Source organism: Ambystoma mexicanum, chromosome 6p (assembly GCF_040938575.1).
Source record: "Ambystoma mexicanum isolate Mex_15411 chromosome 6p, UKY_AmexF1_1, whole genome shotgun sequence".
NCBI lineage: Eukaryota > Metazoa > Chordata > Amphibia > Caudata > Ambystomatidae > Ambystoma > Ambystoma mexicanum.
This window is the reverse complement of record NC_090935.1, coordinates 1,377,100,825-1,377,120,420: the sequence shown is the minus strand read 5'-3', so window position 1 is coordinate 1,377,120,420 and position 19,596 is coordinate 1,377,100,825. Positions and strand designations below refer to the sequence as shown.

At 46.4% G+C, this 19,596-nt stretch overlaps 1 protein-coding gene across 2 annotated transcripts in view; it reads right to left on the bottom strand.

The window, feature by feature from the left end:
- TECRL (trans-2,3-enoyl-CoA reductase like) overlaps nt 1-19,596 on the bottom strand; it is a 1,221,034-nt gene that overhangs the window by 850,183 nt on the left and 351,255 nt on the right. For both annotated transcript variants that reach the window (XM_069626096.1, XM_069626097.1), the window contains one exon: nt 15,167-15,217. In XM_069626096.1, the coding sequence (XP_069482197.1) occupies nt 15,167-15,217 (51 nt within the window). The remainder of the gene's footprint in view (nt 1-15,166; nt 15,218-19,596) is intronic.

Sequence of the window (19,596 nt, the reverse complement as noted above, 5' to 3'; positions counted from 1 at the left end):
TGGACGTATCTAGAAGGTCCAGGTACCAAGTTCTCCTGGCCCAGTCCGGGGCAATTAGGATCATGGTTTTCCGGAATCTTCTCAACCTCCTGATCATTTGAGGAATAACAGGGACTGGTGGAAACGCGTAAAGGAGTGGGAACTCCCAGTCCACTACGAACACGTCCCCTAGAGCTCCTCTCGGGGGAACTTACCTTGAACAGAACAGATCGTACTTCCTGTTGGTGCTGGTGGTGAACAGATCCGCCTGAGGGGTTCCCCAAAGGGCAAAGATCTCTTGAAGGACTTGCTGAGCTAGCTCCCACTCGTGGGAGACTGTGCTCTGCCTGCTCAGAGCGTCCGCTGTCAAGTTCTTCTCTCCGGCTAGGTGGACTGCCAATAGAGAGGTTCCTTCCTGAATTGCCCAAAACCAGAGCTGCATTGCCTCTCTGCACAGTGGCAGTGACCCTATGCCTCCTCTTTTGTTGAGGTAGTGCATGCCCACTGTGTTGTCCGTCATTATCAGGACATTTCTCCCCTGTACTGATGGCAGGAAAGCTTTCAGCGCTAGTCTGATCGCTCTCAGCTCTAATAAGTTGATGTGTAGTCTAGACTCCGATGGAGACCAACGACCGCTGATGGTCAAGTTGTTATAAACAAAAGAGGGACTCCAAAACGTACAGGCACTCAAATGGAGCAAACAGACATCTATAAACACAAGGGTGTGTCTGAACATACAAAGTCAAAAAATATCATTTGTGGAGCTAACAGTATTATTCTCCTGGTAGCCTAAACAATAGATTAAATCAAATTCAATATTTTAATTTACTGGTCTCTCACCAGACAAAGTAACCTTTATGAGAAAAAAAGGGGAAGAAGTACATTGGCATAAAAAAATTATAAATTTGCTTTAATTGTTAGTTTGTAACAAGACAATGGGCCTCATTACACGGATGGCGGTAAATCCTTACCGCCTTACTACGAGGTCCCTTTGCGGGTTGGGGGATTTAACGCCTGCTTTTTGCAGGCGTTAAAATCCAACCTGCAAAGGGACCTCGGAGCTAATTACGGCACCGCAAAATTGCGGTGCCGTAATTAGCACCTTCCCCATTCCCATAGAGCCCTATGGGGCAGAAATTGGAATGGGGAAGGGCAATGGTGGAAGGGGAATTTACCGCCCCGCCAACCTTGGAATGGGGCGGTAAATCCCCTTTCCACCAAGGCGGTGCCGGTATTTTACCGGCATGAGCCATGGCGCTACTAGCGCCATGGCTCACCGCCTACTGTGTAATGAGGCCCAATGTGTCAATTTAATAAGTACATACAACATGAAAAACATACAAAAACAATGCAATTTACAAAGAGAAAAAAAAGGACTATTTAGTCCATACAATCAATGAGAGCAGAATTTATGCAAAGGTTCACAGAAGTAGGGGTACAACCCCACTAGGAAATAAACATGGGAACCCAATATATGGGAACTGACAAAAAATGATTTGGTGTTAGCAAAACAGTGAATACATTTTAAATCATAAGAGTTTTCTGAGATAGCTAATAAAACTTAAACTATCCCTAGCTGACCCTTACTTGTCTAAAGCCTCAGATTAAACAATTTCGTGAAAATGGCACAGTACATGCGCCAACCAGAGCCTGATTATGGCTACAACAGAAAAAAATATATATCACACAGAATATTGTTTGCTAAGCCTAATTTTGGCTAACCATGTAAACAATGTCGCACAGTGCTGTGTGTTAAGCCAGATTTTGGCTGAAAAATTTTTCGACATATACAATGTCACCCAAACAGTCATTTATCTGCTGTGTTGTCACAGGCTGAAAGGGGGTGTACTACGCCTACCGCTATAAAGCGTGTATGTCCATGATGCCAAACCGCAGGAGAATGTAGTTCCTGCGACCATTACATAGGACTAGTTGGCGTTTCGGTGGTATATTGATGGGTAGCAACCACCTTCCTCAGGTACTGGGATCTTCACATTCAGCCTTAATACAGACAGCCTTAATGTAGGGGGTCCTCCTGAAAAGGTAGTAACAGGGGACATTTTGTGAACTCAAAAGGTTTAACTTTAAATGGGAAGAGAACTAGAGAATATACCAATATATGGTGAAGGCATCAGGCCTCAGTGCCCCAGAACCAAGTTGGCAGTACCCCCAGACAGAAAACTTGAAGGTTACCAGAAAGGCGCCCTTAAAGTGTAAAGAGCGTGCCCAAAAACTAAGTCACCTCGTGAGAAAAATAAGTGAAAGATGTGATCATATAGTGAAAAATGTGTGTGATAGAATACAAAAAATGCTGTGCAAAAGAAAGGCATATAAATCAAAACATGGCGGAACGTACCTCAGAGGGCACATCATGTGCTCACCATGCAAGATGTCGTGCATTCAGCACATTATTTGGGTTTAGCAATTAGAAAACGAACTGAATCTGGAATTTTCACCTAAAGTGAAAGAGGAGGAGAACAAAGACATAAAGGTGGCGATAGTTTATGTGCAGCGGTAATTTAATACGGCTGGTGTGCAGGTATGGTAAAGGTAACAAAAACTCACCATACGAATATGTGGATGCCCATGGAGCGCTTCGTATTTTGCGCAGGACACGAAAACTCCTAGCCTGGGGCTGGTGGTATCAGGCTATGGGTTGATGAGTATGGCAGTGCTGCATAATAGTAAAAAATGACAAGCCCAACATGTGAGTTAGGCAGTGTAAATAAAACGACCAGCGTGTGGGTCAGTCATGGCTTAGTGAGAAAAGTAAGTAAAATGGAACTTACTGTTGACTTCTACCGCGTAGAAGCAGCAAATGACTTGCTTCTAAAGAAAGCTGCAGCTTGCTTCTGGAAAATGCTGCGTGTATCCGCTATTCTTCATAGTGAAGAAAAAGGCAGCCAGTGGGGTGTAGTAGCACTCAACTGGAAGGCATGTATCACTGAATGGAAAAGGTAGACAAAGAAAGAGGACTGGGACTAACAAAGTGAATTGGTAACACTGAATGAAAAAGGCAGACACAGAAAGGGGACTTGGACTAACAAAGTGAATGGAAAGCAAAATGGAGCCCTTCCATGAATGACCGGACACAAACAAGGGACTAACACTAACATTGCAGGCTTGCTGAGACGTTAGTGAAGCCAGGCATTATTTACTATATGCAAAGGGTACTAATCCTATGAATGAATGACCGGACATAGACAAGGGACTAACACTAACATTGCAGGCTTGCTGAAACTTTAGTGAAGCCAGGCATTATGTACTATATGCAAAGGGTACTAATCCTAGGGAAAAAACCTTAAAAAGCGAAAAGGGGCAGCAAACCCCAAAGCATATGGAGTGTTAATTCTACCAAATTCGAAACTGCATGAAAGAAAATTGAAAACCAACCAATAATAAACATTGGTAAAAAGAAACATATAGAAATGCATAAATGCAAAAATTATGAAAAAATTGTAAAAAAGTTTTTTTGAAGAGGACTACTTAAAAAATTAATTAAATAAATATTGCCTTAGTGGTCAAGTTGTTGGCATGGGCTCCCCACCCCGTGAGTGAGGCGTCTGTGACTACTGTTATCTCCGGCCATGGTTGCCAAAACAGTTCTCCTTTCAAGATGTTCTCTGGATAGGCTCACCATTGAAGGTCGTGGGCTACCTTGTCCGGAATCCGGAGGAGATCTGTCATTCTCCCTGAGAATTGCGACCACTGAGTTCTCAGTGCCCACTGAAGAGATCTCATTCTCAGGCGAGCCTGCAGGATGCCATGAGGCCTAGCAACCTCAAAAAGTCGAAGGCTGGGAGACGTTGGGCATTTTGAAACTTGGTGACCATCTGCAGAATATCTTGGGCCCTCACCTCTGGTGGTGAGGCTTTTCCCAGGGAAGTGTCCAGGACCGCTCCAATGAACAGGAGTCTCTGTGATGGTATCATCTGTGACTTCTTTAAATTGAGGGAGAAGCCCAGTTTGTGAAGGAAGTGGCAGACATAATCTAGCTGGGTCTGAGCTTGTTCCGAAGATACAGCTCTAATCAGCCAATCGTCCAGGTAGGGGTAGACATGGATCCCTTCCCTCCTTATACTCGCAGCCACTACCGACATTAGCTTGGTGAAGACCCTCGGGCGGAGGTCAGCCCAAATGGCAGAACTCGAAATTGATAATGAGAGCCGCCAATTGCGAACCTCAGGTATCTCCTGTGTTTGAGATGGATTGGCACATGGAAATAAGCATCCTGAAGGTCCAGAGATACCAGCCAGTCTTGGAGCTGGAGGGCCTGAAGGATCTGAGAGAGAGTTACCATCTTGAACTTGTCCTTACTGAGGAACTTTTTCAATTCTCGTAAGTCCAAGATGGGTCTCAGTCCTCCGTCTTTCTTTGGTATGAGAAACTAGGGGGAGTACCAGCCCTTGTTCCTCTCCGCTACAGGTACCGGTTCTATGGCAGCTTTCTCTAGCAGGTCTACAATTTCCTGCAAGAGGAGTAGATCTGGAACTTTTAGAGAGCTGTGCCCCGGTGGATGACTCTGAGGGATGTGTAGAAAGGGTAGGCAGTAACCCTGGGCAAGCATCTGACGTAATAGCCTGCCATTCCGTCAGATGGTGAGTTAACCTGCCCCCTACAGGTGTTTTGTGTGGAAAGACCTCAGAGTGGTTTGGGGGCGGCTGATGCAGATGCCGAGGGTAAAGAGGCACCTGCTGCTGCTGCGGCTTTAGTACTTTTGACCCATTCACCTCGGGTGGATCTCCTTTGGCATCTTTGAGCCGGCTGTCTTCTGCCTTTCCCGAATGCGGAATAATAGCGAAAGGACTTTCCTCTCCCAGAGGTTCCTGAGGGGCGAAAAGGAGTTTGGCGGATTGCAGCTCCTAAAGATTTTGCTGCTGCTTTAGATGTTTGCAACTTTTCCAGACTGTCATCAGCCTTTTTACTGAATAAAGAAGAGCCGTCAAAAGGCATATTCAAAAGTCTGGCCTGTACATCTGGAGCAAAGCCAGACTTTCGCAACCATGCATGCCTGCGGATTGTCGTACTTGCCGCCATGACCCTGCTGATACTGTCAGCGGAATCGATGCCAGTTTGAAGTGATTCTCACATGGCATCTTTGCCATCTTTAATGATGTTAAGGAAGGTTTCCCTTTCCTCTCCTTCCGGTATGCAGTCAGCCACTGATGAAGCACACTCCCACAGTGTGTGACTGAACCTGGCGAGCGTACAGGTGGCGTTGATGGATTTCAACGCCATACTACAAGCAGAAAATACTTTTTGCCATGATGAAGCACACTCCCACAGTGTGTGACTGAACCTGGCGAGCGTACAGGTGGCGTTGATGGATTTCAACGCCATACTACAAGCAGAAAATACTTTTTTGCCATAGAATCGTACCTTTTACCATCTCTATCCTGTGGGACAGTAGGGTAAGCGGATCTGCTGCTTGATGAAGTTGCCGCTTGAACCACCAGGCTCTCTGGAGTCGGGTGTTTTGATAAGTATTCAGGGTCAGCCGCAGCTACCCTATACTTGGCTGACAATCTTTTATTGACTGCAGGGATAACCTCAGGAGTTTCCCAATTTGATGAAATCTTCCTTTGCAAGGCTGCATGGAAGGGGACCACAGGATCCACCTGTGGACCTTTGTCTAGTATGTCTGTAAGGTCATCCTGTTGAAAAACAGGTGAAGGCGCAGACCAACCCATGAATTCAATAATCCTTACCAACAGGGTTCTATAGGGTGTTTCGGCATGTTCCCCTGGGTCTCGTTTGACAAATTCCACTTCTGGGGAAGTGTCCAGCCCACTTGCCTCATGTAATGATTCCTGTAGGTCTATCAACCTTCTTTCCTCAGAGGTAAAATCCTCTGAAACAGGTAGTGTGGTCCTCTGCAACCCGAAGGATCTTTCCTGGTCAGAATCCTCCCCTTCTTCATAGATTGAAGATAATCCGGGGTACCCTGACCTCGGAAATGGTGTAAAACCCATTTCTAAGGCAGAAGGAGCCAAACTCGTCATTAATGGGCGAGAAAACGTTGATGTCGTCGACGCCGATGTGACAGGCTTCGAAGGCGCCGAGAAAGGTGTCGAGAAAACTGGGAGAGGCCTCGAAGAACTCGAGAGGATCGGGATCCTACTCGAGGATGTCAATGACATTCTCGGCATCGTGCCGGAGGCTCTTGGTATAACCGTTGGCTGTGAAGTAGCCGTGGTTTTCTCTTTTATCGGCGTCGATGTCGGCGTCGATGATGGCGTCGATTCGATCGACCGATGCGTCGAAGAACCCTTCGACAACAACGTCGATGGCGCCGATCCATGCATCGAAGGGATCTTCGACGACGGCGTCGAAGATGGTGCTTCTTACCCGATGGCCCGTGGCACTCTCGGGATGACTCTTCGCCGGGTGCAACGACTCGCGGCGTTTCGATTTTTTTGGTTTTTCACCTAGGGTATCAACCTCAGCTGTCTTCGAGGGGGTTGAGGCCGCTTTCTCGAAGACGCTTAGCATTTTCTTCCTGAATTCCTCCCACTCAGTCTGAGAGCTGTGTTTTGTGGGGCAGGAGACCCTTTCTGGGGAAACAGAAGATGACGAGCAAGGGGATCTTCGACGTCTCTTCTTTGAGTGTCTAGATCTCGATGAGTGGTGGGAGCTACTTCGAGACCTAGAATGGTAATGCTTTCCATGGTGAGGAGACGAATGCCTCGACTCGGCCGAAGAAACTTTCGAGGAGGTTTTGACTGACTTACCTCTCTCGAGCTTCCCCTTGCGCTCCTTCAAGGCTTTCGCTGTCATGGACATGCAGTCCTCACACTCCAAACAATGGTGCTCGACTCCCAAGCACCACAAGCAGATCCTGTGAGGATCCGTTATCGACATTTTCTTTCCGCAGTCTCGACATTTTTTGAAACCGGACCGCAGAGTCGTTGGTTCGGATGAAGAAGCCATCGAGAACGAGTTGGTTTTATCGAGTAAATATAAGAGGTTTTATCTGACTGAACTGAGCAACGATATTCCGAGGCCCCACGAAGCGCGGAAAAATGGAATTGAGCAACAGACGCCGCGCATAGCTATTTATGGGCATGGTGACGTTGGCGCCAATACGGTGGCTGTCGAGGGACATCGACTCGCCGGACGTCGACGCGCAGCGCCCTCTACAGAGAAAAAATGTCCGAGGCCAGCAAGCTGGGGACGAATTATTAAAGATAAGGAATACGTCGGAGGACACAATCCCTTCGAAAGAGGCTGTTACAATAGTCCAACCTAGAGAGAACCAGAGCTTGGGAGACAGTGAGCTTCTGGGGGAAGGACAGGAAAGGAAGTGTCCCTCTGAGGAGATGTAGGAGGAAGTTTGATTGTCTATCCCCCTAACCATTCTCAAGATAAATGATCACAGAGCTAGGTCAAACATTCTGCCTTGATCCGTCTGAGCTCACTGTGCTTCAGGCGTTTCCCTCTGACTACTACCTTTATCTTGGCTGGCCCTCAGAAACCCTTTCTTGCAAGGCTCCAATGAGTCAATAGTGGCACTAACAGCTCTCGCTTCTTCCTCCTAATGCTATTCCTATTCCTGTATTCTTCAGGGTGCTGCTAGCCCGGCCCTGATGCAACTCTAGCATGTTTAGTCTCACTGAGGCCCACACAACTTGCAGAGTTAGTACATCATAATGCTGCTGGTTGGATTAGTCTGGTACTATCGCTGCAATGTGCAATCTATTTACACGCTATCTTCCTCCTTTCGCATGTAGAGCTATGAAAGAGCGTCTGTAGGCAGGACTAGATGTGGCATATTACTCCCTAACACCTCCCAGTGTGTGCTATTGGTATCTCTCTCCTACCCAATCAAGTTCCTGTGCAATGCCTGTCATGCTACGGGGAAAGTGCATATTCCATCAGTGGGGACACCACCAGAGAGCTGCTTATTTCACTGTTGCAAATGCATTCATTCGATCCTTTTCCTCTGTGAGTAGGCTTTGGATTTGGTGGCTGGCTGGGGCTTATTGCCCTGTGACATTGCGGGTAACCTTTACTGTATGACAGATGAATAGCTCTGCAAATCCTTTCATTTCCTGGTGGAACTTGAGCAACCTCCCATTCTGACCTATTTTCTGCTCCCATGTTTACTCTGGGAGTCACCTGGGCATGTTGTATTGGGGCATAGGGTCATGGGGGCTCGCAGGGGTAGCAACACATGAGCTTTCTTCAGCAGGGAACCTTCCCGGCCACTCATGGTGTTGCTTTTGGTAATGCCTCATCATGTGATCACAAACCCACCAGCCTCCCTCATTGGCCCTGTTTACCCTCTCCCTTTTGTGAACAGCTGACTATGAGTCAGTTTGGACCCTGTCAATCAATGTCCCGACCCCTGCTTCCCTGCCTCCATGTCACATAGACTCTGCTGATCTTTCACAGGCCAATCATAATTCATCCTTTCCCTGCTGTCTGCGCGCATGTCGTGGCGGAGTTGTGCTGCGGTCCCCTCCATACTGGGTGCTTGAGCATGGACGTTCCTTTGCATGAGTACTCTTCCTGATCCTCAAAAGATGGAGCATTCAGACCAAGGAGGCTTATTGTCAGGGTCGGACTTGGGTATGACATTGTCTCGGGCACAAAAAGTGGCCCACAAGTGCAAGTGGCTATTCATTCCTTTGTAACAAACTGGTTGAGTATTACCTGGAGGGAAGGTTTTTTTTGAAATGTGATGCGAAATGTGCATTTTAAAGAATATTTATTCAGTAACACTGGTCAAAACTACGAGCCACATGGTGAAGTAACTTATCAAACTGGCCGCAAGGACCAAAAAAGTGGCCCACTTTGACAAAAAAAACTGGCCCACACTAGCATTTTGTGTTTTTGGTTTGGGCATTGCCCTATTGCCCTGTAGGCCAGTCCGAGCCATCTTATGGTCTACCATGGAGCCTAGTGGCTATCGTATTCTGTCTCAGCAAGCTATAGAGAAAAAAGTGTAAAGAAATCATGGGCACTCACACGCTACGGGCTCTATGGGACGCTATTATATGAGGTCAAGAGCAAAACAGATGCCTGCCTCCTTCGGTGGGCACCTGCCCATGACATGTTCCATATACCAAGAGAACAGTTTGTGTATATTGCTATGCCAAACTGTGCAAGCACAACATTCCAGCAACTGCTATGCAACACAAATACGAGTATACACCTATTCCCGGTTCCAGCCCATTTGTTTTTTCCACTTTGGATATACTAAAAGTAGCCGGTTCGTCATTGTATTGCTTCTAAGCGATTCGGGACATGCTTGCAAGTATAACTGTGATTTAACTAACTTCACATACGGCCAAGTATTAATTGGTGGAAATATGTTTACGACCATAGTCATAATCTGCCTTGCAGGATGCAACACATATATTAAATACGAGACATGGTAGGTTGATATATTCATAGCCCACAGCAAAGCATAATAAGAAACATATGGGATACTTCTCTAATATTCCAGAAAAATGTTCTGACCAGGCGTGCAGAGCGGTACCCGCGAGCACACTCGGAATGTTGCGGCGAGGTAACAACGGCACCGGTAGCACTACCGGCACCGTTGTTGCTTTACCGCAACACTCCTAATGAGGCCCATTGTTTAAGTGAGGGAGCAGTGGGTTGAACTGTTTCCATTCCACTTGCACTCTTTAACCCAGAACATGGAAGAAAAAGTTTTTTCAGTTTTTTACCATTTCACAATGACAGGCCCTTCAGGGACCCAGAACTGTAAAATGCACTGCCAGCCCCCACATGGTTACTGGGAGCCTGTCATTCAGTGCTGAGCCTGCTGGAAATCTGCTTGCCGCCTTTGTAAATAAGGTGTACTGTGCATTTCCAAAATTGGCATCTGAAAAAAGTGAATCTTCTAAACTCTTTTGAGAAGCAGAATGTTCTGTTTATTGGCCCAAAATTCTTTTGTTATGCTTCGTTCAATGTGTGTTTGCTTATTATTTTCTCTCTACATTTCAGATATGTAATAGATATTTTTATTATTTTATTTATTGGACTTTTAGAGCAGAAAGTGTTTCCAGGCGTCACAAGACAAACAGGGGAGTGGGAACAGGGGAGGATAAAACAACAAAAACGGTCCTACTATGCCGTGCGACATTCGAATCGTGCAAGTGCAGTAAATAAAGTGCATGGGAGCCCAGGGCTGTGACAGGGTAGGTGCTAGGGGAGCCCATGGAGGGCAAGTGTGTAGGGAAGAGGAGGTAAGGGTAAAAGTGCGAGGAACAGGGGTGGATCAGACTAAGCAGGCTAGTCAGGGAACGGTGCCCCAAGGCAAGTGCTGGTAACGGGGTACTGCAGAAGACTGGCTGGAGGAGGGCCTGGCAGCTGTAGGACTCAGAAGGGACCAGGCAACCATTGCAGCAGGCGGGGGCATTAGCAGGGGAGGGGGAGAGGGAATGAAGAGGAGAAGAGGCAGGTCTTGAGGAGTTTCCGGAATTTATGGAGATCCGTGTCAAGTCTGAGAGGGTTAGGGAGGCCATTCCAGAGGGAGGCTCCTGCTAAGGAAAGAGATCTACTCCCACTCTCTGCTTGGAGAAGTGTTTGACCTGCAGAGTTAGAGCTAGAGGACTGAGAACTCTAGCAGGGAGGTATTTAGGGAGGGAAGGTTGGATATAGCGCTGGCCCAGGCCCCAGAAAGCCTTATGGATGATAATGAGGGTCTAGAATTTGATCATTGCAGCCACAAAAGCCAGTGGGGAGATTTTAGGGCTGGGGAGATGCGGTCCCTGGGCTTGAGGCCAAGGATAAGTCTTGCTGTCCTATTCTAGATTAGTTGGAGAGGGCAGAGGGAGGAAAGAGGCAGATTGAGGAAGAGGATGTTGCAGTAGTCCAGCCTGGAGAGAACCAGAGCTCTGGAGACATTGGGTTTCTGGGGGAAGGTGAGGAAGGGGAGAATGCCTCTGAGGAGGTGCAGCTGATAGTGGGCCTGCTTGGCAATGTCAGTGATGTGAGCTGAGAAGAAGAGAGAGGAGTCAAAGAGGTCTCTGAGGTTTTTTGCTTCACAAGAGGGTGAGGGGAGGGTGCCCAAGGAGGGCGGATGGAGATTAGGAGGGAAGGTAAGGGCAAGAGTTCCAAAAAGAAGGAACTCTGTCTTACTGGTTTTAAGACAGAGATCATTAGCAGCGCTCCATGCCTGAATAACAGTCAGACAATTGTGAAAGCGAGAAGAAGCAGACGAGGTAGAGGAGGACAGCTTAAAGTAAAGCTGTGTGTCACCCAGATAACACTGTAAATGAGTGGAGAAGGTGGAGATCAAGTGGGCAAGAGGGGCAAGGTAAATGTTGAAAAGCCATGGCGAGAGGATAGAGCCCTGTGGGATGCTGCAGGAAGAGTGTGAGGTAGAGGAGAGAAAAGAGCCCATTTGAACCTGGGAGGGCCAGGTATTCTAACATCTAATAGCAACCACCTACTTCCATAAATGCGTATACACTTTAATATAAACTAACCTACAACATGATATATCTGTCATGCCTACTGTTACCATCTCAGGTTTTTGTCAAAATGCGATGCAAATTGTGCATTTTAAAGAATATTTATTCAGTAACTTTTAAAGAATATTTATTCAGTAACACGTGTCAAAACTATGAGCCGCATGGTAAAGTAACTTTGCAAAATGGCCCACATGGCCCAAAAAAGTGACCCACTGTTTTTGGTTCGGGCATTGCCCTGTTGCCCTACAGGCAAATCGTAGACTGAGGGCAAGGTCATTGTTTCACACAGCCTGCAGATTTGTATTTATGTATTTATTTATTTATTTGCATTTATAAAGCGCACAACCCTTAGGCATCACAGCGCTGTTACAGAAGGCTTACTTAGTTACAAAAGTGCTTGCAAAAACATACATGTTGTCTAACCCCATGTTGCAGGGTGGCATACTTAGTTACATAAGTGCTTGTAAAATCATACAGGTTGCCTGACCCCATGTTGCAGGGCGGCAGCAGCATACAAATGCTGAAAGTCAGTTTAGGTGGGTGTGGCTTGGAGGAGAGGGAAGAGGGGAGGGGGAGGACAACGGGAGGGTGGGGGCACTCACAGCAACACACGTTACCATGGGGGTGGGGTGCACTCACACCAACAATGGTGACCATGAGGTCTGGGGGGCACACACAACAGCACTGGCGACCATGGGGGAGGGGGGTGGGGGGCACTGACATCAACACAGGCGACCATGGCTGGGCGTGAGGGCACACACAACAGCACTGGCGGCCATGGGTGGGGTGGGGGGCACACACATCAACACAGCCGACCCTGGGGGGTGGGGGCACTCACAGCAACACTGGCGTCCATGGGGGGTGTGGGGGCACTCACAACAACACTGGCGACCATGGGGGGTAGGGGGCACACACAACAAAACAGGTGACCATGGGGGGGATTTGGGGGGCACACACAACAACACTGGTGAACATGGATGGTTGGTGGGCACAGACAGCAGCATTGGCGACTATGGGAGGAGTGGGGGGTACTCACATCAACACAGGCAACCATGCGGGTGGGGGGCACACACAACAACACTGGCGACCATGGGGGGCACACACAGCAACACTGATGACCATGGGGGTGGGGGGCACTCACATCAACACAGGCGACCAGCCATGTCACTTCTAATCATCCAATATTTTGATCTGGAAGTGATGGGTATTCTGCAACAATCACTTCTGGCAAAGCCAGTAGTTCTGGCTTTGCACATCAAGAAAGTTAGACTTTGTTGTCCAGTGGGGACTTTACAAAGAAATCTTCATTTACAAATCCAGACCAAATTGCTTAGCTAATTCTTGTTTTTAATGTATACTTTGTGAGCCAGGGGGCTTTCAGGGGGATTCACATACCTGTGCCATTTAACTCATATTATTAGCTATGATTGTTTCCTTTGTGTGCAGGCTCGTGCAGCTGCTGCTGAGGGGTTGGGTGCCATAGGAAATGCCGAGGATCCTACAGCTCCCTGTCCATCAGCCTGGCGCCAATGGCTGCCCCACTGTGTGCTCTCTTAAACTGTAGAAAGGTCGTCCTCTAGTTTTTTTATTCGAACTCTGTGGGACAGGAGTAGCGTCTACGAGAGAGCAGAGATACTCCCTCTATGCAGCATGGACATGGAAGAGCTTGAGCAACCCGATTTAGTTCCCAAAAAACATTACCTTCTTCCTGCATTTTAATTGCTTCTTCCTAAAATCTCCCCATCCCAATGCAAGTCAATTGGGCTTTTAAATCATTCTTCCTTTTGCCTGACAGCCTCCTTCTTGGATAACCTCAAGTATGTCAAACTTGAAGTCCTAGCACGCAAACATGCTGCATGCCTTTTGGTAGTCCTGTTAGCTCGTTGCATTCTGTGACTGTACAGTAGACAATGATTCAAGACGGGAACAAACAATACAGCAAGTCTTATAATGCAAAGAAGCAAACCATAGATGCCCCATTCCATTTGGGAGCGACTAGTCCATTCATGGATTTACAGTTGCATTCTGGGACTTGTAGTCCTGGGTTTACAATGGGGAAAACCAGGACTACAAGTCCCAACATGCAAAGTTAAAACCAGGACTAGGCTATCATCTCCCGAATGGAGTGGGAGATGTTGGCAGGTATACAGCAGGACTTGAAATGGCAGTAGTACACAGTGTAAATATAAGTAAAATCATACCACATGCACAAATCAATCAATATCATCCCATTTCCAAAACTGGAAAACTTAGAAAGCATGAAGCTAAAAAGAAGCATGAAACGGGTATGGATCCTGTGGCATAGGAAAGGAAATGCGGCCGGTTGATTACAGAGGGAAATACTGGAGTGAATTATTTTATTGCAATTTTCTATGAGGCCCCCATTGATGGAAAGAACATACTTGCACTCTCATTTTTTTAGAGAGTGGGTTTTATGTATAGATTGCATAATGCTGAAAGTGTTAACACACAAAGTTTGAAGACTTGTTTACAGCCCGGTCCAAAGTAAATCCTCAGGATTCTATTGATTCTCTTCCACCAGCATGGCGTCCATAGCTGCCTCACTTTCTGCTATCAATGTACGTCGAATGTCAGCACGCTAGTTCTTTATGATAAATGATGTGGGACCACATCACAGACCCACATTAATTAATAATTAATTGCCACTGCATTAGCAGTATGTGGTCTGTGGATTCATTGTCAAGTTCAAACTATCACAAACGCGATTTTGCTCTTTGTGGCCTAAAAAGATTTTCAACCAAACAATTTAACTGAGTTGGACCAAATGCTTCTCACCAGGTTTGATGTAAATCCTTGCAGCAGTGATGGGTTGAGAACAAAAATTGCCTATGGAGTTTTGCATAGGAAACGCAACTTTTGGGCCCCTCCCCGCCATTACGTGGATGGAACTTCGGGCAACTTGCCAACAAAAAGCTTTGGCATTTGAAAAAGTGTTAATCATATGGGGAGTTCAACTTCACCCTAACTGCAGAGTCCTTTTCGCTGCCTCTGAAATATGTCATTCAAATATGTGTGTATGTCATGTGTGTCATACATATATGCCCTTTACAAAAGTAGCACTTGTCAACGGTCCCATCCTACAGGTTCTGTGAGGCAATCACGGATGCTGTGCCTGAAAACAGGGACCGCGCATGTGTAGGACCCATGGACACCTTTGTGCTTCATGGGCAGTAACCAGAGAGACAACGCAACCTTGGGCCTGATGTACAGAGCTTTTAGAGCGGTGCAAAGTGACTTTGCACTGCCAACAAACACCCTGATTTACAGAACAGTGAAAAACGACTATTTATTTATTTATACTCTTTGCACTGCGCTAAATGGGCCCAATTCAGTAGTACTTTCCCAGTGCAAAGTGTTCTGTAAATCAGGGTGTTTGTTGGAAGTGCTAAGTCGCTTTCCTCCAGGACAAAGTCACTTTGCACCAGGGCCCTGTGTCTCTTGCACCTCCAGGTGCAGTGTTTGTGCCTATGAAAATCAGGCTTTTGGGTAGGATTGCAAGTTTCTGGTCAAAGTGCCTTGATCATCGTAAATTGATGGTGTGCCTCTCAGGGGTCTTCAATGGATAGATACTGGCTTAAAACACGGATTCTGATAGCTACATCTATGATACAATATTGCATACACTGCTTACAAATGTTTCAACACTGAGAAATACACTTGCAGATATGGCACACGTCTCTGAGCTCGTCGACATCCCACAACAGACAAGGTTTGCCATTTGCCAAACAAGTACTTACTCGTAATGCGCTCTAGTCGAAGGCCAATGCGAGAAGGGTGCCACTCTGGACCTGTCAAATGAACATAGAAAATACAGATATATCACGAATTGAATTACTACTAGACATAAGAGCATAATGCACATGAACATATCGACGGGGAATATTTCTTATGCTTAATATTCGAAATGGTGTGTGTAGTCAGGCTTGATTATTTTTCTTAAATAATCAGGACAGATGGCGAGATGATTAATTGTGAATTTCTAAAGTTTAAATAGAAATGGTTCCAGGCAAAGCTAAACATGACTCACTGAAAGCAGAATTGGGGATATTATGGAGGGCCTAGAGCATGACAAGCCTCAGGGGCTCACACTGCTTATGGTCATTGGTGGTATATTTGCTCTACTACAAACATACAGTGAAAGAAAACCTTTCTTTGTGCTGAGCAATTTTTGTCCGAGTGCTAATAGTGTGAAAGTTGCACTTGCCCCTGTGCAATCTTTCTGTAATAAGGCCTAACACCTGGTACATACAGCACATGTAAAATTGCGCATTTATGACATATTGCATCAATATGAGTTGTAATGCCAGTTGGAAATTCAATGCAATACCTCATATTTTAACCTACTCCTTAAACCTGGAGGTAATACATGTTCAGCATGTACCTGAAACATGTTGGAACTTGGAACAGCAATCATGGTCCCAATAGTGCTGCCATGATTCCTGCATTGCAGTTGTTTGGTTTATTTACAAGCACAATGATAACAGATAAACAAATTAACAACAACAAAAAACAATAAAGACTGACCAAACGGATCCCAACAAACGTCATTAATGCCCATTCCTCTCCTGTCCCAGCACACACCCGCTCCTGAAGAACACACACTGTGGAAGTCTGAGGGTGGGGTCCTGTGCCTAAAACTGATCTCCTCGACGAACTGTCCACCACTGGATGGTCAATAGGAAATGGAAAGGACCTGTTGGTGGCGGGTGCGCTTGGCAGCCTGCTGAAGCCACTGCCATGTGTGAATGGAGTATAAGTCTTCTAGACCCTGAAGCCTGCAGAACGCTTCCGTTAAGGCCTATTTGCTGGCTACCTTGGTTTCATGCTTGAAGCAGTTTTGAGCCATGTTTTAGGCAACCAAGAGTTTGATATCCAAGAGGAGGTGTGTGGTCACATCTCTTCTGCACAAGACCACGAGCATCCCCAAACATGTTTCTACCTTGGGATGTGACCTAGCGGTTCAGGGTGGACTGCCTGTCTCTTTTTTCAGTGGACCCAAGCCTGATTTGCATGTGGTCTTTCCCTTTCTATAATGGCTTGGCAGGCGAAGAACGATGGTCTGGAGGGTTGCCCAGAGCAATGCCAGAAGTTAAGATGAATTCTAAACCTCCCAGCCATCACCTCTTGTGTTTTGCGTTAGAGTCACACAGCAGGTTCAAGGTTTTCAGGTGCCCCCATTGACATCTGATTTGAAGCCAAAGTCACTGCAGATGGAGGCTGCATTTAAATCAGTACCTCTGATCCAAAAACCATAATAATTATTGGTCTGGGTGCAGGGTAATCTGTAATAATGAGGCACTCATGGGCTTTGGTATGGTGACTGATAGTTCACACAGTTACAACTACATCAGATTTGTATCATAAACATGTCAACACTGTGAGCCCAGGCCAGCTACAGACAGGCTATGTGGATTCTAGAAAGCTGCCTGTCTCTGCTCAGTCTCCAAGACATTAGGCAGAGCAGCTGTGTCTCCCTTGATGCCTTGGGAGGTTAGGTAACATCTCTTCAGCACAGGAAACTCCAAACAGGATCTCTCCTGGATCTCTCCTGGGAACCAAGCTTCAAAGAAGAACACCCACAACAAAAGGACAAGCCTCACACCAGTGTGGGCACACCGAAGGGCCTTTGAAGATGCCGGCTTAGGAAGCAGGCTGGGTTAGAGCAGTCAGATAGAACAGAGGTTTGAGGAAGCGTTCGTCCTTCTTGGTTTTTGGTGGACTTCTATTTCCTTCTTGTCTTCTATACTTCCTGCAGAGCAAATTGCATGTGTTAGCTTAACAGGGATTGGACCCATTAAAGCAGATTTGCTTTAATCTAATCCTGGGTGGCCTTTTGCCTTTATAAGGAAGAGGTCTCCCATTCATTCTCTGATTCATTTTAGACTTTTAGGGACAGAAGAATTAATTTGGAGACTGTTGGGGAGCAGCCCTTTCCAAAGTCCTCTGCCAGAGGTGGAAGCAGCTGCTCCAGGATAGAGCTAAGCTCGAATCCCTACCCATTACCAGGGAACTTTTGGTGTGACACACTGTTGGGCCAAGACCTGCTGTACCATTAACAAGGCTCTTCACTAGAGGTGAAGGATTTATGCAGGTGCCAACTAGCCTCCCTTGGGAAGGAGTGAAGAGAATAAGGACTACTGTTGTCCCTGGGTCCCTGGATTGGGAGTCACAGCATCAGAAAAAGCCAAGCAGCTGGATTCCTGCATTCTACAACTTCAAAGCCATCCCGGGAGCGAGGCAACTCCGTTTGAAGACCTTCAAACCGCCATATACTATGTTGCTGCTTTTGGCACGTCTTTGAACTTCTTCAAACTACCATTGCTGCATTCATCGATCTGGCTCGATGCCTCATCATACAAGCAGAGCATGTCACCTGTTTGGCTCACACAGAAACTCGCAGCTAATGACTACTTCTAACAAATGCCTTCTCAAAATATAAATTGAAAAACTAAGGTCACAGTATCAAACCACTCCATACCTTGTCTCAAACCACTGGAAGCATCATGTCACTCACCAATTCTACCCAGTGGTAACCAGAGTATCGACCTTTGGACCAACACAGGTAGGTTTTCTGAACTGCAGCACTCAAACACTGCCATGAACCGTATGGAGCTCCATTTTGAACCGACTCAACGCTGACTTGCAAGCACAAGTTGCCACATCCGATCTTGGTTTGACCCCCAAAGACAGAAATCCGTAAGCCAGGTTTCGCACAGTTGAACAGCCTAAGAACAGAGTCAGGTACTTTTGAGTGATCCAGGCCCCATGGTCCACTTATGGAACCCTAGAGACTGATATGCGACCCATTTGCACTTTTTCTACAAAGACATAGCCATTCAATTGACATTGCAATTTCTTGCCTTTCACTCTAGCTACATTACCCAGAGTGCCTTACATTCTGCATATTATGTGTTCTTTCCACAGGGGTGGGGTGTGCTAGTGTTTTTCTAGTACAGTTATATTGCCTATGGTGTGCACATATTTTTATAGAACCCTCACTGGCCATTTCTTTATTTTGCACTGCTGTCCTGTTGTCTTTTGGGTTGCTACCAGTACATTCACACCCCTCTTAAGAGTGTGAGCTGCCCTTGGCCGACGTTACCACAAAAGACAAAGGAGGCTTTTCTCTCGACTGTGCCAGTTTCACCTTTATGATTGGGATCACTGCACCCCTACAAAGGAGTAGTCATGTTGTCAAACCTGGTCTGCTCCCAATGCCTGGATCCTTGTGATGAGATGGGGATATGCTCATGCAGACTCACCCTGGGCACACCCCTTGCAAGCCATTGGCCCAAGGAGTGGCTGTATCAGCATCTGCTATGCCTCGGTTGCCTGCCCAGGCATTGGGCCATCTCTTGTGGTGCAACATGTCCTTATTCACTCTGTATCTGCCTCTGTCACCCCTACCACAACTACTTCCCCGAGCCACAGGTTCCAAATGACCTCATCTGACACAGTCAAAGCTAGCTAGTTTGTGAAGGCAGTACATGTAGTGGGGCAGTCACAATGTAAAAACAAGCATTGGCTTTTGAGTAAGCATGGAAAAGCCACTTGCCAGGCACTGCCGTTGTATTAACTGGCCATTGATGGTAGGAGGTGCAAAACAGTGCAAGTACCTGGGCATCTTGTATCAGTGCCAACAAATACCTAATGGCTATAGACAAGCCACAACGGTTGGCTTTGCCATTAATTGTTTTAACAGGCCTTCAGTGAAGGACACGCATAGTGCTTATAAACCAAGTGGCTAAGACATTTTTATTACTCCAGTAGGACATTTACAAGTCCAATTAAGTCATTAACTCTCACAAGAAAAACACTGGCAAGTACTTTGAGCACAACGTTTGATAATAAGGCTTGATTAAAGTGAGCTGAAAGAGTTCCCAAGAGGAGGTGTTTTGGGTGTGGAAGGGTGGGAACTATATGGGAATGGCCATAGGGATTAGCATGGCCATGGCCAGTCAATTGTTGTTCAAATAACCAAACATCACCTACGAGCTTTGTGTTGTTGTTGAACAGCTTCATTATCGGCTTCAGCCATTAAATCAAAACACATAAAAACAGTCACACAAACTCATACAATAGGTACAAATAAATATTTGGAGGTGTACAGGTTAAAATGTGATTGATCCAACCAACTGTCCACATGGCACACATGGATAATATCAGA